This window comes from Mus caroli, unplaced genomic scaffold, assembly GCF_978045245.1.
Source record: "Mus caroli unplaced genomic scaffold, Mus_caroli_1 scaffold_8, whole genome shotgun sequence".
NCBI lineage: Eukaryota > Metazoa > Chordata > Mammalia > Rodentia > Muridae > Mus > Mus caroli.
In genome coordinates, this window is record NW_028227263.1 from 5,597,008 (window position 1) to 5,621,421 (window position 24,414).

Sequence of the window (24,414 nt, forward strand, 5' to 3'; positions counted from 1 at the left end):
ATCAGTGAAAAAGAATTTATTACATATGCTTAATAGTGACATTCTTAGAGTAGCCACTGCAGAGCAGGTAGGTGACCTCTCCATCTCTGTCCTTCAGTGTGTCCTGGTTATTTCTGGAACCTGCAGATTCTGAGTTTCTATGTATTGGTTGCTTCAAGTGACCAGAGATGGAAATAAGGAGGTGACAAGGGTCCAGCTCAGGGCATTGATCCAGAAGTGAGAGAAAGGCCCTGGCACACCACTCCCTGAAAGTCTGTCTGGCTTTCCTCGCCAGGATCCATCAGTGGTGTTTGTTTTTTTTCTTGGTGCTTTTAAATCCTCTGGCTGCACCCTGGCCAAAACAGACAGTAGAAGGTATTCTGGAACAGAAAAGCAGTCATATTAAACAATGGCATTATTTTTGACAACATGCAACCCAACTTAAAACAGTAGTTTGTCTGTACTTCCTTCACATTTGTATTCTGGAATGTTCTCCTTTTGCTCTGTGGAACACTCAGGAAATAGAGTCTCCCCTCTTGGGTCCTAGGATCAACTCCTGATCTCAGACCTCCTTCCTGTGGGATAGCTTCCTGGTACCATGGTCATTTGCTTAGAAGAATTTCATCAGCAAGGTCGGCTCCTGCTGAGGCTCCCTGTGGCATTTGTTTCCTGTTATCTACCTTGCCGAAACCCAACCACCACAGTCAGGCAGGGTACTCACAGGCCAAGGTCCAAAAAACTGTGGGAAGATGGATGTTGGAAGGAACTGAGGGACATGCATGTCCATCTTCTTGCCAGTTTGGATTCCTGGATCATCCCACCACCCCCACTGTTCAAAAATTTCCCCAAGATAATAGTTGATGTTAGCTCAATCTGAGAAAGCCTGTCTGGCAGGCAAGTGCGGGGGAGGGTCCATCAGTTCTACCCAGCTGAGATGACACTGTGTTTGTGTGTGTGTGTGTCTGTCTGTCTGTCTACATGCTGGGTTCCAGGATCCAAAGCATAGGAAGGAAGGGAAACTAAAACATTCAGGGTGTCACCTTCATCTAAGCCCATCTTCCTGCTCATTGTCACCCACCTTTAAGCCTAGGGTCATAGCACACACCGGAAGATGCACACACAGACCTGTGACTGTAGGTCCGCCTGCAGGGAGGTGGGGCAGCGGGCTCAGAGCAGATCTCCATGGCGTCACTGTCATCTGTCCGGGCTCTGGTTGCTGCATCTGCTACAGCTGGCATGGCTGGGCTACAGAGAACAGAACAGTGAGCAACACTTCCACCTGGCTCCCTGGTACGAAGCTTTGAAGGAAGACACTATTTTTTTTTCCCCTGCAAAAATGTTGTTTTTTTTTTTTACTATTTTGTCACCATCTACTGTTAAAATGAAATGTTCAGGCTAGTGGAAAGAGAGGAATGCTCCTGGAAATGGTTGTGTTTCTATAACTAAGTTTGATAACTTATCAATTTAAGTATAATGACCCTCATTCCTCCTCTTTTGAAAAGACAGCTGGGGCCGGGTGCAGTCGCACGCGCCTTTAACCCCAGCACTAGGAAGGAAGAGACAGGTGATCTCTGGGAGTTCTACAGGCTGGCCAGGTCTACAAAGTGAGTTCCAGGTGAGCCAGGGCTACACATATTCACAGAGAGATACCTCTCCTACCCCAAACTCCCCCTCCCCCAGCCAAAAGGAGAGGAACTTGGTACACAGACCAGGCTGGACTCTAAATTGAGACTTGCCTGCCTCTGCTTTCCAAGTCCTGGGATTAAAGGCACACGCCAACACACTCAGCCCCCAGTAGGATTTTTCTTTAAGATTTTTAAAATTTTGGTATTTATGTGTATGTGTGTGTGCACTTCTGGGTGCCACGTGTGTGGATACCTAGAAGTAAGAAAAAGGTGGATCCCTTGGAGGGATCCAATTGAAATTACAAGCAGTTATAACCCATCTGAGGGGGATATTGGGAACCAAACTCTACTACTGAGTTATAGCCCAGCCCCCAAATGTCTTTCCACGAGGGAGAGATTTACTAAAAATCAACTAGATGATATAGATTCTTGCCACTACTTCCAATGAGCTAGTCCAGCTCTGTAGAAATCGAGAAGTATTGAAGACGCAGATTCTCCTGAAGCACTCCACCGTGCAATGGGCTCCGCAATGATTGAAAACAGACTCCAATTCAGACACATTTTATTTGTTTATCTTTGTGTGTGTGCTGAAGTGTATATACTCATGTGTGTGGTGTACGTTTATAAATTTAGGACAGAAGACAACCTCAGGTGTCATTTCCTAAGAGCCATCTACCTGGATGAGACGAGGTCTCTCACTGGGACCCAGAGCTCACAGACGAGGCTAAGCTGGCTGGCCTAACTCCAGAAATCTCTGTCTTCACTTTCATGGTGCTAGCATTATATGGTGCACACCAGACTTGGATTTTTAAGGCAGGTGCTAGGGATTGAACCTCAAACGTATGCACGTCACAGAATGAGCTGTCACCTCATCGATGCACTATCGAATGATCATGGGAGTTCATGGAAAGGAGTCAATTTTTCAAGGGAGCAAAGAAGCATTATTCTAAAAGTTATTCCAGGAATTATTCTCCTTAGGGGAGTCTAAACAGTCATGCTAACAGACAGCTTTGTTGACAAGTTTATAAAAGTAAGCACAGAGAGAGAGAGAGAGAGAAAAAAAAAAAAACCCTAGGGGGTTCCATGGGAGAAGTGTGAAGAGCACACAGGGGGTTCCATGGGAAAAGCACACACACTTGGGACAGTCCCCGGTGCCCTGCTGGTAGCATCAGGGGGCCATGGAAGACACCAGACCAGCACAAGCACCTGCTAGCACCTCACCCTCTGCTCTGTTAGTGTCCTCACTAAGATTTGATTACAGTGTCTGTTCCCAGGCTTAAGACTGGGGACAGTCACAACTGGGTCCCTCACGTACCCTCTGTTCGTCTTGGGCTTATCAAATCGGAAATCCGCAGGGTACAGGTGTAGCCTCACCATGTGATCCTTCCGGTCTTGGCTGGTCTTGAACTTCTCTGGGCAGCTTTCAACCAAGCACTGGTACTACAAAGAATAAAGTGTCACCTCTACTCTCACCCTGCCCTAAGACCCTAATCCCAGTCACCACTGCAGATGCGCCCAGTGTAGTCAGCACCCACCATGTCTTGCCTCTGGGCCAGGATCTGAAACAGAGAGTCGTGCCACTCCAGGATGTGGACATCCAGCAAATGCCCGGAGGGGAAGGCACGGTTGCAGAAGGAGCAGGTGTTTCCGTGCATCATGTGGTAGTGGTGCTGGTAGTCTTCTATGGCGGCAAACACTTGGCAACAGCCAGCCACCTGACAGGTGAACTCAGGCACCCTGGGAAAGGAGGTGTGTCTCTTGGGAGAAATGTCTCCCCCTTCCCCCAACTATCCCAAGGCAGGAATTCCGGCGGAACTTCCTACCCATATTCCAGCTGAGCCTGAAACAAGAAGAGCGCTTCTTGTGCCACCCCAAACCTTACTAACAGACTAGGGGAGGGAAGACCCAGCCAAGCCATGCTCGTGTTAGGGCAGGGTGGTGCTAAGCGGATGCTACTCTGGTGTCAACTGGGAGGGGTCGGAGTCCCAGGGTGTAAGCGGACTAGAGAGGAGGAATCAGGATAGCGCTAGCAAGCCGAGTAAGGCCTCGAAGCCAAGCTGCTCACATGGATTTTTCCGGCGTCTCGGACACTTGCGTGAGCATGTCCTGCAAGTACAGGTGCCGCTGCACATCCCCATCCTACAGAAGACAGGCGTCAAGAGCTGTGGGTGGACTTGGGCATCGAAGCCACGCCCTACAGCTTTGAGCCACGCCCCAACCCACAGAGCTGTGTCCAGCCCCTTGATCCTATCCACAGGTCCGGTCCCCACAAGCCCCGCCCACAGCGACAGTCCCGCTTCTAAGCCCCTCCCTGTAGGGGCTCAGGACATCTTCCGCCCGGGTTGTCACGCACCTCGAAGAATTCGTGATCCCGCGGGAAGCGCACGGCACGCGGCGCGAATCGGAAGGGTGCCTCCCCAGCCGCAGGGTTCCGCTCCACGGGCAGCGGTTCGGCTGCCCCTGGCTCCCCGGCCAGGCGGGAATATAGTGCAGGGGGAAGCAACATCACCACGGCCGCCGCGGCCCTTCGGCCACCGTCGGAGGGGTGGTGACGGACGTGACGTCTAATAACTTCCTGTGGCGACCCTGCGGGGCGGGACGCGACGCGCGGAGGTGAGTCAGGGCTGGGTCTGTGTTGTGGCGGGAACTGGTCGGAGAAGGGCGGGGCTGGAGCCTGGCGCTGGATCGGGTACCGGAGCCAGGCTGGCTTGCAGCAGGGAAGAGCCTGATTCTCTTGGGCCTCTGCTGCCGGCGGTTCCGTCCGCCAGCCCGGGCTTGTCTCGCTCCACGGTACGACTGCCTCTCTGGCTCTTTCTGTCCTCTCCAGGAGTCCATCCAATTGGAGGCAGTGGCCTTGGGAAGTTCGTGGTTAGTGTGACTCCTCTCTTGACAGCCCCGCGGTGACTGCGGTGCTGGCCTGCGGGTTTTCTGCATCTGCTGCTGGTGCTCGGGGTTCAGGGGTGAAGGGATCAGGGCCTGCTGCTGTAGAGACAGGTGTGGGGAGAAACCCTAACATAAACAAAAAGACGGTCGAAACGTGCAGCTGACACTTTGAGGGGCTTTAACTTTGCTCCTCTCCCAAAATAGGTCACCCTCCCCCAGTATGAATATAAGTGTCAAGAAAGAAGGGACGCTACTGTTTAATAGATACAAATGAAAACCTTTTGGGGTTATTCTCCCTTCTCTCTCAGCCCAAGCCTTGCTCTGTCTGTTTCTCTTTCTCTCTGTTCTGGATTCTTCCATATGTCTCTGGATGTTTTCTCTCTTATTTATAATAAAACCTTCCTCCTAAGGAGAGGGAGCTGGGGAGCAGGGAGAGGCACGGGTGGGGGGAGGGGGGAGAAGAAGAGAAGGAGGGAGGGATGAAGGAAGGAAAGCCTTTTTGTAATTAAGCCCTGGAAGTGAGCGTCTCTATGTCTTTAGACAGCTGCTTATGAGCAGGCGTGATATCCTCTCTCTCACTTTTGTCTCTGTAAAAGTATTTGGATTCTTGACATTTTGCAAATTATAAAATGGTTTTGACAGGCCATGTCTTGGCTAGGTGTTTTTTTGTTGTTGTTGTTGTTTTTTTGTTTTTGTTTTTGTTTTTCCGAGACAGGGTTTCTCTGTGTATCCTGGCTGTCCTGGCCAACTCACTTTGTAGACCAGTCTGGCCTAGAACTCAGAAATCCACCTGCCTCTGCCTCCCAAGTGCTGGGATTAAAGGCGTGTGCCACCACTGCCTGGCTTGGTTAGGTGTTTTGTTTTGGGGCTTTTGTTTATTTTTTTTTACTGTGTAGCCCTGTCTTGTTCTGAGACCAGACTGGCCTTGAACTAGGAGATCTGTGATTGTCTGTGCTTCCTAAGTGCTGGGGATTAAAGGTGAATGTCACATACACACACACACACACACACACACACACACACACACACACACCCCAGGCCAGCCTGCTTTCTTGCTCAGGGGGTGGCATCCCCCCCACAGTGATCCAGGCCTTCCCCCATTAGTCATCAATCAAAGAGATGCCCTATATGCTTTGATTACAGGCTAAATCTGATAGAAACAGTTTCTCAATTGAGATTCCATCTTCCCAGATATGTCTAGGTTTGTGTCAAGTGTACAAAAGCCAACCGGCACAGGCTGGTTTTATTATCTAGGAGCCTGTAGTGGTTCCCAACCTTCCTAATGCTTCGACCCTTTAATGCAACGGTGCGTGTATTGCTGACCCCCAACCATAAAACTATTGCCTTACTACTGTTATGAATCATCCTGTAAGTACTTGATATGTAAGACATCTGACATATGATGCCAGTGGAAGAGTTGTGGGGTCTTGGCCCACAGGTCGGGAACCTCTGCTCCAGAATCATTCCCTCTTCATACCTCTCTACCTCCACCCCAACTTTGTTTTAATCATTGGCCGTTACAAGTATGCACCTGACTTGCTCATGATTGGTTATGCCAGACTTGCTAAATAAGTTGTGCTACCTCTAGAACATCTGTGGAGATTAATAGAGATAGATACCCAGGGGTGTCAGAAGGTCAAGCAAGCAGGCTGTTAAGAGTCGGTCAGGTTTCTTTACAGGGTACCTTTCAACTGTAGCTTTGTCTCCCTGTATGTAGGACGATTGTATTAACATGACTGTCCCTGTCCCTTGCCAGGTAACTGCCAAGAGTGTCTCTCCTGAGACATATCTAAAGGCTTAAAGGAAGCTATTTAGAGATGAGAGAAGCCCCCTTTCTTGTAACTATCTACGAATCATGAACAGTTTATGGTTTAAGACCTGGGTATGGCCTTAGGAGTGGGAAGTTTTAATATGTCTGGACAGAGACAGTAGCCTTGGCCTGTGCAAGCTCCCCCAGGGGCACGATTGTTGTGTCTGCCAGGCGAGGGCCAGAAAAACTCAGATAAAATAGCAGATCTGCCCCCTGGTCGCCCATGGTCACATGATGATGGACGGAAGTAGGAGAACCAGGCTTGAGGGGTCCATTTCAGTGATTCACCTGGTACAACTGGCTCCTTAAGTGGTCGTGTAAGCTGGGAAACAGTTGGAAGCTCTGTGGGCATGGGTACGGCAAGATCTCAGCAGAATTTTGATAGACCAGCCTGCCAGGGAAGGGGAGAGGCCGGCGGTTGACGTCATCTTGGCAATGGTCTTTCTGACAAAGGCTTGAGTCAGTCGGAAGAACTTTAGGTTTTAATGTTATAAACAGCTTTCTTTCTGCCTTCAGGAAAACTTGGTTATGTTGGTGTCTCAGAGCTAAACTATGAGCGAATTTCGGATTCACCATGATGTCAATGAGCTGCTCAGCCTGCTCCGCATCCATGGCGGGGATGGGGCTGAGGTCTACATTGACCTGCTGCAGAAGAACCGGACGCCGTATGTCACAACCACAGTCTCTGCCCACAGTGCCAAGGTGAGCACCTACTTCTGGTACAGGACCACAGGGGCCCAGAGGTGCGGGGCCATGGGTGAGGGTGCTCATCCTAGGGCTGTGGAGATGGAGGCCTGTCCCTGATAGCCTCAGCAAGGCTGGGCCAGCAGCACCTGGCCCAGTAGATGCCTCCTTTGAACCTGGCATTCACAGTGCTCTGGCAGTACCTCCTGTTATTTACCCCACTATATAGGCGAATCAGTGGGTGTGCAGAGAGAGAGGTGGAGTAGTCTCAAACTCTGACTTACACAGTCCTCCCCTCTTCCCTGTGGAGGAGACTTAGTATATGCAAAAATCACTGGGTGGGAAAAAGGAAGCGACTGGTATTAATCACATTGGAATTTCAGGACTTTTTTTTCTCCTTCCTTTCTTTCCTTTTCTCTGGTCTGAAACTCACTATGTAGATATGTAGACCAGGCTGACCTTGAACTCACAATGATCTGTCTCCTGAGTGCTGAGATTAAAAGTGTGTGCCACATCACACCTGGTTCAAGTATTATTTCTTTATTTATTAAAGGAGCCATAATTCAAAAGTATAAATCTTTAACAAAAGATATATTTGAATTTGAAATCTACTAAAAATATGATTGTTTTTAGACCTAAAAATATAGATGCTAGAGAGATGGCTCAGTGGTTAAAAACACTTTTTGCAGCTCTTGCAGAGGGCTTGGTTCGGTTTCCAGCTCCTCTCATGGTGGCTCAGAACCATCTGTAACTCTAGTGCTAGGGCATCGGATGCCCTTTTCTGGTCTCTCTGGGCACTGCATGCACATACATGTAAGCAAAACACTCAGATACATACAATAAACCTTTTTTTTTTAATTTTTTTTTTTAAGATTTATTAGCCAGGCGTGGTGGCGCACGCCTTTAATCCCAGCACTCGGGAGGCAGAGGCAGGCGGATTTCTGAGTTCGAGGCCAGCCTGGGCTACAGAGTGAGTTCCAGGACAGCCACGACTACACAGAGAAACCCTGTCTTGAAAAACCAAAAAAAAAAAAAAAAAAAAAGATTTATTTATTTATTTATTATATGTAAGTACACTGTAGCTGTCTTCAGACACACCAGAGGAGGGCATCAGATCTCATTACGGATGGTTGTGAGCCACCATATGGTTGCTGGGATTTGAACTCTGGACCTACGGAAGAGCAGTCGGGTGCTCTTACCCACTGAGCCATCTCACCAGCCCCACAATAAACCTTTTAAAAGTTAAAATAAAATAAGACAGGCATTGTGATGCTTCAGTCACTTAAAGTGTAATGATGGCACCAGTACAGCAGATGAGTTGGATGGAGCGTGGCTCGGGAAGCGCACACTCGGTTTGTAGCCAGATCTGTAAGAGTTGCTGAGTGAAGCGGCCCTGAGCTGGTGCAGGCAGTGAGTCTGGGAGGAAGTGAGCTCAAGCTGTGGAAGGATGCGTGAGCGTTGGGGGGAGCTGTGAGTGCTCCCGTGTCAGTGCTCCTAGGCCTGTGGGCATACACTGAGAATGTCCAGGGGAAGAGAGGCTGGCTTCCGCGAACCATAGACATTAACTCGCTGTTTACTTTGGAGATGTAATTATTTAACTCACCTAATCCAAATTTGGTTTATTTTTTGTGTTTCATTTTCTTGAAGATTTTTTCGTATCTGATTTGTTACCATTATTAAGTTACTTATATGCTTGTGATTTGAGGTCAAAATTGCAGAATTTTCTCGAACTCCTGAGGACTTTTTAAAGAAATATGATGAACTGAAATCTAAAAACACAAGGAACCTTGACCCACTGGTGTACCTGTTATCAAAACTCACAGAAGACAAAGAGGTAAGCATCCGCCTCATCTGCAGCACCACGCCAGCTTTGGGGACACTGAGAACACCCTCCAGTGCCTCCACTGAGTGCCGGCTTGGCTTCCTCAAGGAGCCTGGGGGGCAGGCGATGCCTTACGTGCATTCACTTCTGCATGTCCTGCTCTGCTCTCATCGATTGGCAGCTGTGCCTCCTGACGGCACCACTTTGAAGGCATGTGTTTGGTGAATGTTAGCCTTTCCATGCTGGAGGGATACCTGAAAAGTTAAAGGGAAATAGTTGTATTGGTTTATGGTTTCAGTCTGCTTTCTTTGAGGCTAGAGCTTCAGTTAGTGGCCTGGTAGAGAGGTGGCAGAGCGCTGACCTCATGGCTACTGGAAAGAAAACAGAGAGAGATGGACTAACAGGCGTGAAGAATTCAGTGTGTGCGGTTGATGAGTTAATCCGCTGACAAGGTTAAACTCTTCATGATCAGTCGCCTCTCAAAAACATCACCAGCTGGGGACTGAGCCTTGAAGATGTGAATCTTTTGGGAAGGCATTTCATATCTAAACCATAGATAGCAGTGACTCATAGCAAGCTGTGACTCAGAATGGGCATAGACCAGGAGACACGGATGTAGTAGCATGAGGTGGGCACATCTGCATGTGTCATATGTCAGTGTGGAGCCAGTGAGTGGTCCTTGAGCCCTACTCTCCATCAGTGTAGAGGTGTGTGCCAGGCCCCAGCACAGAAAGGGGAAGCGGTGCTGCAGCCTGGGTGTAGGCTGAGTGCTGAGGGATGTTGCCACTGGGGGTGAAGTTAAGGATTGCCTATTGAAGAAGGCTGTAGGCCTTCCTTCCCCTGGTGTTTCGGTGACATGACAGGTGGTAGAACACAGCTTTTGTGACTTAGTGTGAATGCATGGTTTTGTGTGTTTTCAGACACTTCAGTTTTTGCAACAGAATGCAAAGGAAAGAGCTGAGCTTGCAGCTAGTACTGCAGCTAGCAACAGCACCAGCTTCAGCATCCCTGCTGCAGCCTCTAAGATGTCCACACAAGAGCTAGAGGAACTGAGGAAGCAGCTTGGCAGTGTGTCCACAGGCTCCACACTGCAGCAGGTACCAGATCTTCCACGGTGCACAGCTTGCTAGCTAAGCAGATATGTCTACTCTCAGTAAAAACTAATCTGACGTAAGCGAGGCCAGGGCTACATTGCGTTCCTTAGTCATAACTCTGACCTAAAAGGTAAACAGTGCACTGAGGGTCTGACCCAGTCCACATGCAGTGCAGCTAAGCCAGCACGCGTCATGGTTCCCTACTGGAATTTGTTGACAGTTTCCAACAAGGCAGTACTTTTTAAATTACCAGTTTATTTCCTCAAGGTTATTTTTTTTTCCACTAGGCTTGCTGCAGCTTGGATTTATTCTGCCTCACATTGGTGGTTTTGCGAGTTTTTAGTATCTTCTTAGAGATACCACGTGCCTGCTTTTAAGAGCCTTGGACCCCTTTCCAAGGCCTAACCTCTGAGCACAGAGGACACAGCACAGTCTTTCAGATATATCCCTGTGCCAGTTTCTCATTGCCCTCATACCATCCAGCCTGTGTACTGTGCAGGCATGCAGAGCTAAGTCAGTACTTCCAAAAGTGGCCAGCTTTGTCAGCCTCTGGTTGTTAATCTCCAGGAAGGGCAGTACTATGTGCATGGCCTAGCGTATAGCCTGTAGCCTTGTGGTTGGCCTTCTCCATAGGGGAAGGAGATGTCAGTTGCTAACTCCTGTCTTACTCAGCAAGTGGTGTTAGATGTAGCCACTGCAAAGAAAATTGATTCAGGCTCTTCCTGCTTTGTGTCCTGATCTGAAACACTTTGGTAAAATGCAGGTACTTTCCCATGGCCCTCATAGCTGGTGCCCTGACACTGTGGGTTGTTCCTTATTGAACAGAGACCTTGAGAGGGCCTGGCTCTCTTGTTCTTAGGCACAGATGTTGTGATGGGTTGTTAGAACCATGTCTCCTTAGATCGAATGTCCTATGTACTAAAATGATGGACTTTTTTTTTTTTATCCCAAAGATGTGTTAATTTCCATAGATATCTTGGTTTTATTTGCACTATAGTATATTTTGTTTTTGTTTTTTAAAATGCCCTTACTAGTCTCTGGAACTTACAAGAAAGATGCTTCGAGACAAACAGAACAAAAAAAATTCAGGCCAGCCCCTCCCTGTCTTCCCAGCATGGGTGTATGAGAGACCAACATTGGCTGGAGATTTCCTGATTGGCTCGGGCTTGAGCTCAGACACAGTTTTGCCTATAGGTATGTGATGAATTTCTTTCTGACACCTAGGAGTTTCTCTGCTTGCCTGCATGTACCTCAGCAGGCTGTGACACACTGAAGCCCAGAGGACTTGAATGATTGTTCTTGCGTTCCTCCTGCCAGAGCCTTAGGACAGCTGGAGCTGGCCTCCTGGGCTGTGCACCAGTTTGTAGACACAAGGACCAGGAGGGCACACGTTCCTGAAAAGTGATTTGTCATTACCACAGACTGCATCAAGTATTAGCGCTATGCTCACAAAGGCCTTAAAAGTTGCATCTGTCTGACAGCATTGCTGTTTCAGGGCAGGTTCTCAGGAACCTCAGATGTGTGTGTTGGCATACCGCGGACTACATGCAACCCCAGAGAGTCTTTTCAGACCAAATGTGAACATTTGCACTGGCATAGCTTAGATGTGGTTTCCTGCCTGTTTGATGGTAGCCCCAGTTTAAGAGAACTGTGAAGTGGTGTGCCTTGCCCCAGCTCCTGAGCTCTGTATGGTGTTAGTGCAGAGGTCTACTGTCACCTTTAGAAATACCTTATAGGGCTATTAGACAAATTGAGCGTGCTCTCCTGTCTCCAAATCTTATAGGGCTGTTAGACAAATTGTTTTCTCCTGTCCCCAAGCAGACATGATTCTGCTGCAAGTTCATGGGAAGGTAGAGGCAGCTGTCTTTATGTCGTAGACTTGCTGTTTGCGGTGTTGGCGGGTACCTAGTTGTCACCTATCCTGTCACCTGGTAATTGTCTCCTTCCCTGTCTGTTCTCCTGTGGCCAGCATAATCATCATCATTGGCAGAGCTTCCGCCTTAGACCTTACTTTCCTGCACCCCGTGGATGTAGCTGGTGCTCTGCATAGTGCGTGTCCCTCAGGACTCTTTCCCCATCCTCAGCTTCCCTCAGCATCACGAGCCATCATTTCTCCAGTTGTTCCAACTCTGCCCTTCCATCCGTTCATTCCAGGGAACTCCCTGTCTTCTCCCATTGCCTCGGCTCCCTGCGATCAGTCCCAGATCTACCTATTCCATCTCCACTTTCAAGTGTCCAGGTAAACTTTATGTCACCTAAGGCCACTCTGCTGAGGTACCTGCCACCTCCCTAGTGGCTTACTCACACCTGTAGTTGTTGAAAATTGAGATGCACTGAGCGTGCGCAAGCAAACAGTCTTCTGTTTCATTACCTTAATCCCAGTGGCCATGGCTTCATGCAGGGGCATGGATCTTGACAACCTCACCTTTCCCCTCTTCCTGTAGTTCCCATACTTCTGTAGGCATAGCTAGAGCCCTCCTTCAGTACAGGACCTGAGTCTCAGGTAAGCCTGTCCAGTGACAACCCTACTATTCCCCCCATCCCCAACAAAACCCTGACAGTTTGCCCAGGCTAGCCTCTTCTGCCCTTGAGCTTCATTTTCCACTCAGGCCCTGCATACCAGACAGAGAAGCCAGGTCTGCTACCTCAGGCATTTGCACCCTGTATTCCCCAGCCCCTTCAGAGCTCAACTAAAGATCTGGTGATAGTCACCCCTTCCTTGTCCTCCCTTGTCACACCTAATACACTGTAAGATGTTGGTTCAATTTTGTTTGGTATTTTTCCCTATTCAGGCATGCTGGTAGGAGGACAGGGCTAGCATCTGCTATGCACATGTGTTGATTAGAAGCCAGAGAGTATCTGCCAGACTCATGCTTGTGTTGAGGAGCTCCCAGTAGTCATTAGAATAGGCATGATGATTCACAGTATTTCAGCAATGATAAAATACTGAGGTATGGAGAGCCGCTCCATCTCACCACCTGCTACCTACCATCACCATGGGGGGCTTATGCTGCAGGTGAACCAAGAGTGGTAGGCTGAGAAATAAACCATACAGAGGGTCAGAGCTATTTGTAAAAGATCCTGCCATTCGGGAAACACACAGAACAACTGTCAAACCATGGAGATTAGAATTGTGGTTTTACCGGTCAAGAGAGAGCCAGTGCAGTAAAGTGAGAAGTGGAACTTGGAACTCAAAGGCATGGATGGATATAAGCGCGATGTCGTGTCCTGGGCTGGAAGGCAGCTACATAGAGAGCTTTGCACGTGGCACTTACACCCTCTCGATTGGGGGGATGCAAGGCCAATGAAGAGATTTTATGAAGTACAAAGTATGTTGTGTGACACTTCTCCATGCTGTCGGGCCCAGATTGTTCCCTGAATGGCACCAGCACATGCCAGGCACGGGGGGACAGGAGGGAAAGCCATGCTGAGACAGGATGGCTGGGATAGAGCTACCTCAGTAGGTGGACTGTGACTACCATCTTGTCCTGTTGGTGTAGAAGCAGGCATTTTCTTGACATTTAACATGTGGTGTCCTATTCATTTGTTTTGAGTTTTGTTTGTTTTATATAGGGTCTCAGTATGTAGCCATGGCTGTCCTGGAACTCACTGTGTAGACCACACTGCCCCAAGACTCTCAGAGATCCACCAACCTCTTCCTCCTGAGTGTTGGGATTGAAATTGTGTGCCACCATGCCTGGCCAGTAATGTCTTTAAAGGAAACCTTTTTCATTGGAGAACTACACAGACTTAATCAGTTGTAATGATAAATGCTGCATACTTAGCCTGGGTTAGCTTTCTTACCACTCTGACCTAATACCTGACATACATGACTTATGGGGGAAAAGATTATTTTGGGCCCATGGTTTTAGATGTGTCAGTTCATGGTCATTAGTTCTGTTGGTGAGACAGAGGATCATGGCACATAGAACGTGTGAAGGATCCTGTTTACCTAATGGTGGACAGGAGCAGAGAGCAGGAATAGAGCTAAGGACCAGCTATAACCTTGAAAGGCACACCCCCTACTAACCCACTTTGTCTAACTATATCTTATCTCTTAAGGTTTTCAACATCTCCCAAAGTGGTGGCACCAGGTGGGGACCAAGTATTTGTGTAGGAAAACCTTTCGTATGCAAGTCATTATGTTTCTTCTTAGCTCTCAGAGGTCCATGGCTATCTCATGATAAAAAACATATCGAAGCTGGGCGGTGGTGGCGCATGCCTTTAATCCCAGCACTTGGGAGGCAGAGGCAGGCGGATTTCTGAGTTCGAGGCCAGCCTGGTCTACAAAGTGAGTTCCAGGACAGCCAAGGCTACACAGAGAAACCCTGTCTCGGAAAAAACAAACAAACAAACAAACAAACAAACAAAAAAAAAAAACAACAAAAAAATCTAGTTCCTCTCCAGAGTACCCAAATCTTAACATTTCCACCATTTCTCAAAGTCCAGAGTGTTTCTGAAAATTAAGGTACATTCTTAGCTGTGAGCCTCTATAAAACAAAGTTATATAATTCCAAGATACAATGATAAAGAGTAAACACTACCATTCTAAAAGGGACTCATAGGAAATCTTAATTAGGGTGGGACTTTGTGCCTCACAGTGCTGGGACCATGTCTTGTTTGAACATGTGCAGGTCTTGTGCATGCTGCCCCAGCCTCTGAGTTCGTATGTGCACATGCGTCAGTCCTGCTGTATCTTGGAGACACTGTTTAATTGGGTTCTTTTTAATGTTGCCAGTCTGGGGACCATGCCTACCTTAGCCCCAATTTTTCATGGGCTTTTCGAATCAAGCTGAAATTCCTAAAGTCTTCATGCTCTCCTTTTTTTTTCCCCCTCCCGATTCTCACTGTAAAACCCATCTAAAGGAGCCTGGAATGATCATGTCATAGCTTGAATGAATGACTGCTTCAAAATTACCTCACCAAATTGAACTGACCTATTACATTAAAACTCATACTCACAAATTTTCAGGACACAAATAGCATAAAGAAAACTTCTTTGCTAAAATGTGACCTGATTGGCTTCCAGGCTTTGCTCCTGTCTGCAGCCTGATAAGCCTGCTGTCGTTCACTCTCTATTCCTAATGGTATTCTGATCATCTGAGCTCGTAAAAGTGCCAATAGAGTTTGCTTAAATTCTAGCCTTCTTCAGCCTGTATTTCTAAACATTTCCACTTTCCTCCCATCAGCCAGTTCCTAAGAACCACTTGGTCAGGTTCAGTCACAGCTACAGTGTAACTTACTGGTAGCAACGATATAACTTATTGGTACCAACTTTCTGTATTTGTTACTTATGCATAGCCAAGGACCCAAATAACTTAAGGACTCAGAACAACTTAAAAGTATAAGGTTTTTGGTTTTTTTTGCGGGGGTGGGGGTTGGGGGGGCACAGTTTCAGAGTTTAGCTAATATTCTTTGCTCCATTGATTCTGGCCCTCCTCCTGAGGCAGAACATCGGTGCATCAGGAGAGAGTGGGGAAAGGTTGAACCTTGTGGACAGGAAACAGATTAAGGAAAGAGCTGGCGATTCTGTGTAACCTTCCAAGGTATACTCCCAGGGTCCTACTTCCTATAGCTACCCTATGTCCTGAGCTTTCCAGAACCTACCAACTAGTGCCACCCACTGAGGATCAAACAGAATCTGTGGAATCTGTTTCATATTCAAATCATAAAAGGAAATTACTTCCTCTTCCCATCCTTGCGTGTACAGGTTACAGAGGTCGGTAAGGCTATAGAACCGGTGGCGTGGGGAGTCTAGTGTTGCCTGTGCCTTGCAGGTACTTTGCCCTTGGCCTCCCAGGAGTCAGCAGTGGTGGAAGATCTGCTCTATGTGCTTGTGGGTGTGGATGGCAGGTATATCACGGCTCAGCCTTTGGCTGGGAGGCAGAACCGTACCTTCCTTGTCGACCCCAACCTGGACCTGTCCATCCGGGAGCTAGTAAACAGAATCCTCCCTGTGGCTGCCAGCTACTCGACTGTGACCAGGTGAGTCCCCGGTGTGACCAGCCACCTCCCTGATAAAGTCCTTTCCTGCTTTCTGTTTCTCCCTTCTTCCTAACAAATTTTGACGAGCCTATGAGTCCCCAGTCCCTATCATGACTAAACTCTTAATACCACAGAGTCCATTGGCTCTAAGTACTGGAGTGAGTAATTTGTTCCTTGGGTGAGAAGGGGACTTGGAATAGCTCAACTTTTGATTGGTAATTTAGCTCTTCCCCCACAGTGTCCATGTATCTTTGCTGTAGGTTCATTGAGGAGAAGTCTTCATTTGAATATGGGCAGGTGAACCATGCCCTGGCTGCTGCCATGAGAACCCTAGTAAAGGAATACCTGATTCTGGTCACACAACTGGAACAGCTGCACAGGCAGGGCCTCCTCTCACTGCAGAAGCTCTGGTTCTACATCCAGCCAGCCATGCGCACCATCGACATCCTGGCCTCCCTTGGTACGGACCTCCTGGTGGAGGGGCTGCAGGTGGGGGGCTCCCTAAGGCATGGCAGGGTCATTCTCTCTGGTGGCAAGGTGAAGTTCTTGTCACATCTTGTTTTTTGAAACAGGGTCTTCTTATGTATTCTAGACTAGTTAACAAACTCAATTATGTAGTCCACACTGGTCCTAACTGGCAGTCATTTTGCTTCAGCCTCCCAAGTGCTGAGATTTGGGTATGTGCCACCATGCTAGGCCTGGAGGCTTTTCTTGATAAGTCTTATTAGTAACTGTGGCTTTAACATCTGAGCTTGACACCTGTCTTGGTAGGGGTTCTATCTGGCAGGGGTGCTTAGACGTTTTGGTAGTGAGCCACCCCTTTCTACCCACAGCCACCTCAGTGGATAAAGGCGAGTGTGTGGGCGGGTCGACACTGAGCCTTCTTCATGATAGGAGCTTCAACTACACCGGGGACAGCCAGGCGCAGGAGCTGTGCCTCTATCTGACCAAGGCAGCCAGTGCACCTTACTTCGAGATCCTGGAGAAGTGGATCTATAGGGGCATCATTCATGACCCATACAGGTAGGACCTATGGGTGCTAGATACCTCTCACCTGGACTTTCCACTGTGCAATAGCCTCTGAGAAGGGATAGCCAGACACAAGTCCTCGACACAACGGCTGTGAGCAGAGGAATGTGTGTCACTCACTCTCTGCCTGTCTGCAGCTTTATCCTGTTGAATGAAGAACATTGGTGTCTAAATCTGGAGACCATGTCCTTACTGCTTCCATGTGGTTGAGTGGTGTGCCACTTGAGCATGACGCCTTTGAATATGTAAAGCAAGTGACCAGGTCATAGAGAACTCTGTTCTCTTGTGCTGAGGATGAGACTCAGGCATGGCATGTGCTCTGCCATAGGATGGGCCTTGGGTTTCTTTATGGAGGGGCCAAACAAAAGAATTTAGTGAGATGAGCCTCACAAGGAATTCAGTTTCCTTCTGGCCACAGGTCAATGGTTCTTGGAACTCTGTGGGAGGGATCTGATTCTGTTGCTGACAGGCCCATGTAGCCAGGACAAGTCATTGTGTGTCTCTCCTGTGGCCATAATGGAAGAACAGGGAGGAAGCCACTCAGCTTGGTCTCAAATGAGACACCTGCTCCCAAGTAAGGCTCAGTTGCTGAGCTCACAGTCGAGTGGTTGTGCAGGATGGTCCTGGAAGTGTGTGGCCACCCCAGAGTTGTCCGGGCTTGGGCTGTAGTGGCCTGAAACACTGTGTGACTTGCAGTGAGTTCATGGTGGAGGAACACGAGCTGCGGAAGGAGAAGATCCAGGAGGACTACAACGACAAGTACTGGGACCAGCGCTACACTGTGCTGCCACAGCAGATCCCATCCTTCCTGCAGAAGGTAGCAGGCAAGATCCTCAGCACAGGTGACTGCTGCCTGGACCTCTCTCCAAGGAGGTCATCACAGCCTTCCAGCCCCTCTGTCCCTGAAGATGACTTAGCTGGGAGTGGCCTACTACCCTGAGCTGCTAACCACTGGTTGTTCCTAGTTCTCTATCACTTTATTCTGCCCCCTAATCAGGAAGCTGTCTGCCTTGGACAGGGCTTTATATCTTGGGTTTCTACATCTAAAACTCTATCATTTAGCAACAAAAGCCATGAGGAACCCACACCTTCTAGGCCAGCTGCATCTTTTAGTTTCATTGCATAGGTTAGGGGCTGATGTAGAGATTAGGCAAATCCTCGGGGCCTTGACATATTGCTCTGCTCTGAAAACTGAACAGAATCAGAAAGGGCTGGGGGACTATTTAGCAATCTAGATCTCAAGACTTTTCAAAATCCTCCTATAACAGACCTAAAGAACTATTGCACAGTCTTTTTCAGGAAACAAATTATACCTCATGTCCCACCTACTACCTCATGTTTGATTGGCATCATAAAGGTTCAGGCCTGAGACTCAACATGTACATACTAAACCAACTTCCTTTTTTTTTTCCAGGAAAATACCTAAATGTGGTCAGAGAATGTGGCCATGATGTCACCTGTCCCGTAGCCAAAGAAATCATCTATACCCTCAAAGAGCGGGCATATGTGGAGCAGATAGAGAAAGCGTTCAATTATGCCAGCAAAGTGCTGCTGGACTTCCTCATGGAGGAGAAGGAGCTGGTGGCCCACCTGAGGTTGGACTTCACTTTGTATCCATGGGGCTGAAAGTAGAATGCTCTTCTTAGCAACTACCTTTTTATCTCTCCACAGGCTCTCTGCAGCCTCAGTGTGAGGTGGCAGGGTCTCCTCAGTTCTCTAGTTCTCAGACCGTGCAAGCCAACAGGTCTCTCAGCTCCTTGCTGTCAGTCCCTCCTCTGCCATGCCTGAGCAGAGCAGCCCCATGTCTCTCTGAGAGCTGCCAAACCTCTATGTATGATGTATGGTGAAGGCAGGGGTCAGGCTATATGTTCACCAACCCTGACACAGGTCCATCAAGCGCTACTTCCTGATGGACCAGGGGGACTTCTTCGTGCATTTCATGGACCTGACTGAGGAGGAGCTCAGGAAACCAGTGGAGGACATTATACTCACACGCCTGGAGGCCCTGTTGGAGCTGGCCCTGCGAATGAGCACTGCCAACACTGACCCCTTCAAAGACGACCTCAAGGTGAGTTCCGTGTTTACCATCACGATGGCACCTTGCTTCTGCAACATTGGAGTGAACACAGCAGGCCCAGTCAGGGTGTCCTACCAGGCGTTCTTCCTATGTCAGAGAACACTGGCTTACGAGCATTTTCTTAAGGGGTTTGTGTCTAGACTCACAGGAGGCACCGCTTTGTACTTTTCCTGTGAGTCTGGTCCATGCCGGTGTCAAATTAGGCCGACGGAGTGTAGGTGGACGGATGTTCTTCATGTTCTAAGGTTTGGGGAGTGGTGTGAGTTATTCAGGTTCTGTCGCTGGGCTCTTTTCTCTGGAGATACTGCATCAACGCTCCGTTTCATGCAGGCTATGATGTTTCCAGAGTTTATCCTGGCCACCGGTATGTTTCTGTTGCCATCAGCAGGGTGTGTCTGCTGTCGTGCAGGACAGAGAACTGCTCTGATTTTAAAGCTGGCAGGAAGAGCCCCCGCTTCATCTGAGTTCAGTGGTTTGTCTTCTGTTCTCCCTCATGTAGCTGAAAGCTTGTCAGTTCCCCTGATGCTTCTAAGACTGCGATCTTGGTTTTATTGCTTTCTTCCTTATATTTATCTCTTCCTTTCTCTTCTTTGTTTCTATCAACCTGTTGTTTCTGTTAGCTTTGGACTTAGTTTCTGTTCATAGTTTCTTGAATTTTAAAGTTAGGCTATTTTAGCATGCTTTATTTTCTTTTGTTTCAAGAGATTCAATGAGAGCTGGAGTGATAGCTCAGTGGTTAAGAGCACCGGCTGCTCTTCTAGAGGTCCTAAGTTCAATTCCCAACAACTACATGGTGGCTCAACTGATTCTATGATTTCTTCTTTAGTGATTTGTTTCCATTTAGTTGTAAATTTTCAGGATTTTCTTCTGTTGCTTAGGGTTTTTTTTTTTTTGTTTTTAAATTTTCTTTATTTTATATGTCTTGGCTACACATGTATGTGTGCAGTGCCTGTGGAGGACAGAGGAGGGCGTGGGTCCATGGGAACTGGAGTTACAGGCAGTTGTGGGCCACTGTGGGTGCCAGGATCTGAACCTGGGCTCCCTGGAAGAGCCTATCTCCAACACTGTTACTTAGTTTTAACTTCACTGTTTAGTATGTTTTTCTTTAAGATTTATTTATTTATTTTATGTATATGAGTACACTAGCTGTACAGATGGTTTGTGAGCATCATGTGGTTGCTAGGAATTGAACTCAAGACCTCTGCTCACTCAGGCCTTGCTCTCTCCAACCCAAAGATATTGTAAGTACACTGTAGCTGTCTTCAGACACACCAGAAGAGGGAGTCGGATCTCATTATGGATGGTTGTGAGCCACCATGTGGTTGCTGGGATTTGAACTCAGGACCTTCTGAAGAGCAGTCAGTGCTCTTACCCGCTGAGCCATCTCTCCAGCCCTTAGTATAAGTTTTATAACATATCATGATGGTCCTGGGATTCTACATGGGTTCTTCCTGTGCTCAACAGGTCTGGGATGGTTCTTAGTGCTGTGCACGTAGCTTCCGTCTACTACTGAGAGTAAGGCTGAGGCCCCACTGTTATTGTAGATCTTCCTTTTCTTTGCAATTCTGTTCTTCATTTCATGTATTTCTGGATCTCTTATTAAGTGCAGGAGTAATTTTGTAGGGTTTATTATTCCTAGTGGCAGTCTGTGGCCTGATCATCCAGGTAGAACATACAAGAGCCATCTCAGGTGCTGGCTGTGGGGCAAATGAGAGTCCTGTCTGCTCAGCTGATGGCCCCATCTGTGTTATGTTGACAAGTGGGATTAGAGTGGTCTGCGTGCCCATGACTGTTAGGAGATGCTGAGCCTTTGCTTTGTTCAGGAACTGTTTGTGCTTTTCCTCATTGATTCTTGTTGCTTTGTTTTTTCCTGTCTTTTATATTTTTGTCCTTGTGGACATGTATTTAAGTCTTATAGGAACCCTTAGCAAACTGGCATGTGGCTGGCTCTAATAAGTCTTTAATAGTTAATGCTGTAGACAGCACTGTCTGTCCTCCATAGTCATGTCATGAATCCCACAAGGCTGCGTCAGCTTCAAAGGTAAAATCAAAGGTCTTCACCCTTAACATTTATTCAAGCTGGGCGGTGGTGGCGCACGCCTTTAATCCCATCACTCAAGAGGCAGAGGCAGGCAGATTTCTGAGTTCGAGGCCAGCCTGGTCTACAAAGTGAGTTCCAGGACAGCCAGGGCTACACAGAGAAACCCTGTCTCAAAAACCGGAAAAAAAAAAAAAAAAAGATTTATTCAGTTTCTCCTATGGTTCCTCACTCATAGTAACAACAACAGAAACATTTAAAATGTTATTTTAAGGCCTGGAAAGAAGGGTTATCCTTAGTCATTCAAAGTTGTCTTAGGTTTCTATTGCTGTGATAAACACCATGACCAAAAGCATCTTGGGATGGGTTCATTTCAGCTTACAGTTCTACATCACCACACTCCATCGCTGAGAGGGGGCAGGAGCTCACACAGGTCAGGAGGCCACAGAGGGATGCTGCTCACCACCTTGGAGCTCATGGCTTGCTCAGCCTGCTTTCTTATAAAACCTAAGACCAGCAGCCCAAGGGTGTTATCACCCACATTAGCCTGGGTAGCCCCACATCAATCACTAATTAAGAAAATGCATCACAGACCTGTCGGTAGGCAAATTAAAGACATTTTCTTGAGATTCTCCTTTTCTAAATGACTCTAGTTTGTATCCGTTTGACAAATCTAGCCAGCACAGGAGTGTTTGCTGCTTTTGCTGAGGACCTAAGTTTGGTTCCCAGCCCCCAAATTGAGTAGCTTGTGTCTTGAATTCCAGTATCTGATGCTCTCTTCTTACCTCCACTAGCACCAGATATATACATTTTACATACATACATATAGATACTCACAGATACACATGATATAATAAAAATAACACTTTCCTTTATGTTCTCTTCCATTTTAATGGAAGATGCTTTGATGTCATTTTTCCCCGTGTGGTGCTGTGGACAGAAGCTAGGACCTTACACATGCCAGGCAGGGGTTCACCAGTGCACAGCATACATCCCAACCTAACTTTTTCTCTTGGAGCAGGGTTTCTGCATAGAAAACCTGGCTGTCTTGGAACTCGCTATGTATACCAGACTGGCCCTGAACTCACATAAATCTTCCTGCCAAGTGCAGGGATTAAAGGTGTGGGCCTCTGTTCCTGGCTCCAACCTAATCTGTTAATTAAGGGTTATCAGCGGGTGGTTGGCCTGTAATAGTGTTTAAGAAGCTTTCTTGGTTCCCAGCTCCAGTCATGGGTAGGTAAGATCCAAGACAATTTTGTGTACATCTTTTCTTCCACTTCCCCAGATTGAACTGATGCCTCACGACCTAATCACTCAGCTTTTGCGGGTTCTGGCCATCGAGACCAAGCAGGAAAAGGCAATGACCCATGCTGACCCCACGGAGCTCACACTGAGTGGTCTGGAGGCCTTCTCCTTTGACTACATGGTCAAATGGCCCCTGTCACTGATTATTAACAGGTATGTCCTATGTGACCCAGGCTATTTATGCTCAGGCAAGTGCTCACCACTGAGCTGTACCCTGACCTTTCAGATAAGGCTTTTCAGTTGGTATTTAACCTCTACTCGTATTAAGATACTTGGTTGCTTTTCCAGCTCAGTGCAGGGGTGGATGGGAGTCAGAACTGCCTGCTTGCGCAGCCTCACACTGTAGGCTGCTGGGTTGTTCTTACTCCCTGTTGGTTCAGCCCAGTCAGCACAGGCTGCCTTGTCCAGGTTGCTGATGTGCCCCTCTTTGCAGGAAGGCACTCACCCGCTACCAGATGCTCTTCCGACACATGTTCTACTGCAAGCACGTGGAGCGGCAGCTCTGCAGTGTCTGGATCAGCAACAAGACGGCCAAGCAGCATGCGCTGCACTCCGCCAAGTGGTGTGTCTCGTCTGCCCTCTGTCATGCTAAGAGAAGTGGTGTGTCTGGTCTGCCCTCTGTCATGCTAAGAGAAGTGGTGTGCCTGGTCTGCCCTCTATCATGCGAAGAGAAGTGGCTCTGCTCTTTGAGTCTGAAAACGTTGTTTGGAAGTCACTTCTAGCTTATCCACTTTCATGGCTTCCTCATTAGCTGCACACTCACTGTCCAGATCCTCATAGACCTGACTTCGAGGCTCTGTTACAGCACATAGCCCCTCTCTGTATTCTCTCTTTCTGAGTACATAGGGTGGGAAGTACTGGGAAGTGCTCTGGTGACCTTTTGTACACTAGTGTGTGGGGCTGGCTCATGTTTAAAGGAGAGTTTGAGGGTAAAGTTTCTTAAGAATTGTCTCAGGAAGCTGAAGAGGTGGCTCAGGGGTTAAGAGCATGTGATGCTCTTGGAGAACCAAAGCTCTACTCCTTGTGCCCACACTGAACAGCTGTACCGCCAGCTCCAAGGCCTCACATTTGCATTCATGTGAGGATACCACATGCACATGACACATACATATAATTAAAAAGAAAATAAATCTGGGAAAGAATTGTCCCAGTAGAACACAAGTGTGTGGAGCCAGCCATGATGGTAGTTCTTGGCATTACTGCCTACCTGACATCTTAACTACTTTTCTACTGCTGTGATGAAACACCAAAACCAAGACAAGGTATGAAAGAAAGTTTATTTTGGACTCATGGTTCCAGAGGGATGAGAGTCCATCACCATCATGGCCAGGAGCATGGCAGCAGCAGGCAGACATGGCAGCAGCAGGCAGACATGGCAGCTGGAACAGCAGCCGAGAGCTCACAACTTGAAGTGAAGCAGGAGATGGGATAGTGAGAGGGCACAAATGTTGCTAGTCTTTTGAAACCTTAAAGTCTACCTCCAGTAACATACTTCTTACAACAAGGCTGCACATCTCAAGCCTCCCCAAGCAGCCACCAACTGGGGACATGTTATTCAAACCTCCACATCTGCTCTGGGTGGTGTAGTCAGCTACAGATCCGTGCTCCATGTCTCCATGGTACGGCTGTTTGTCATTCCCTTCTCAGGATGCAGGGGAATGGGAGTTGTACTGGGTAGGACATCAGTGACACCCTGATGAAGCCAGAGGTGGGAGTGGGTGTCTTCAGACTGACCTCAGCACTCAGGCATCTTGTTAATGTCATTTGTCCCTGTGTCTGGGCTGTCAGCACAGGAGAACTAGGGTCATGGGAGTCCACTCTGCTGTGGAGTTGGGGGCGGAAGCCATCGCCTGCGCTACATGTGCTTCATGCTGCATCTGCATCTGCATCACCTCCTCAGTACCTGTTCCTTATGCACTCAGTACCTGTTCCTTATGCACTCAGTACCTGTTCCTTGTGCACTCAGTACCTGTTCCTTGTGCACTCAGTACCTGTTCCTTATGCACTCAGTACCTGTTCCTTGTGCACTCAGTACCTGTTCCTTGTGCACTCAGTACCTGTTCCTTATGCACTCAGTACCTGT

At 47.9% G+C, this 24,414-nt stretch overlaps 2 protein-coding genes across 4 annotated transcripts in view; one reads left to right on the forward strand and one right to left on the reverse strand.

The window, feature by feature from the left end:
• On the reverse strand, positions 1-4,155 carry Znf511 (zinc finger protein 511). Its single transcript, XM_021167335.3, has 6 exons — positions 3,958-4,155; positions 3,670-3,743; positions 3,140-3,341; positions 2,920-3,044; positions 1,105-1,224; positions 1-359 (listed from the first exon to the last, which is right to left on the reverse strand). The coding sequence occupies exons 1-6, from the start codon at positions 4,108-4,110 to the stop codon at positions 281-283; spliced, it is 753 nt and encodes a 250-aa protein (XP_021022994.1). The 5' UTR covers positions 4,111-4,155; the 3' UTR covers positions 1-280.
• The window catches only part of Tubgcp2 (tubulin gamma complex component 2), a 24,892-nt gene continuing 4,439 nt past the window's right edge, over positions 3,962-24,414 (forward strand). The window contains exons 1-13 of one of the 3 annotated variants that reach the window (XM_021167333.3): positions 3,962-4,217; positions 6,814-6,999; positions 8,687-8,815; positions 9,724-9,900; positions 10,932-11,091; positions 15,675-15,882; positions 16,143-16,342; positions 16,716-16,905; positions 17,608-17,753; positions 18,326-18,506; positions 18,799-18,979; positions 22,312-22,484; positions 22,765-22,893. In XM_021167333.3, coding sequence (XP_021022992.1) covers positions 6,850-6,999; positions 8,687-8,815; positions 9,724-9,900; positions 10,932-11,091; positions 15,675-15,882; positions 16,143-16,342; positions 16,716-16,905; positions 17,608-17,753; positions 18,326-18,506; positions 18,799-18,979; positions 22,312-22,484; positions 22,765-22,893 — 2,024 coding nt within the window. In that variant the 5' untranslated portion in view covers positions 3,962-4,217; positions 6,814-6,849. The other 2 variants (XM_021167334.3, XM_021167332.2) reach the window with 2 other exon arrangements.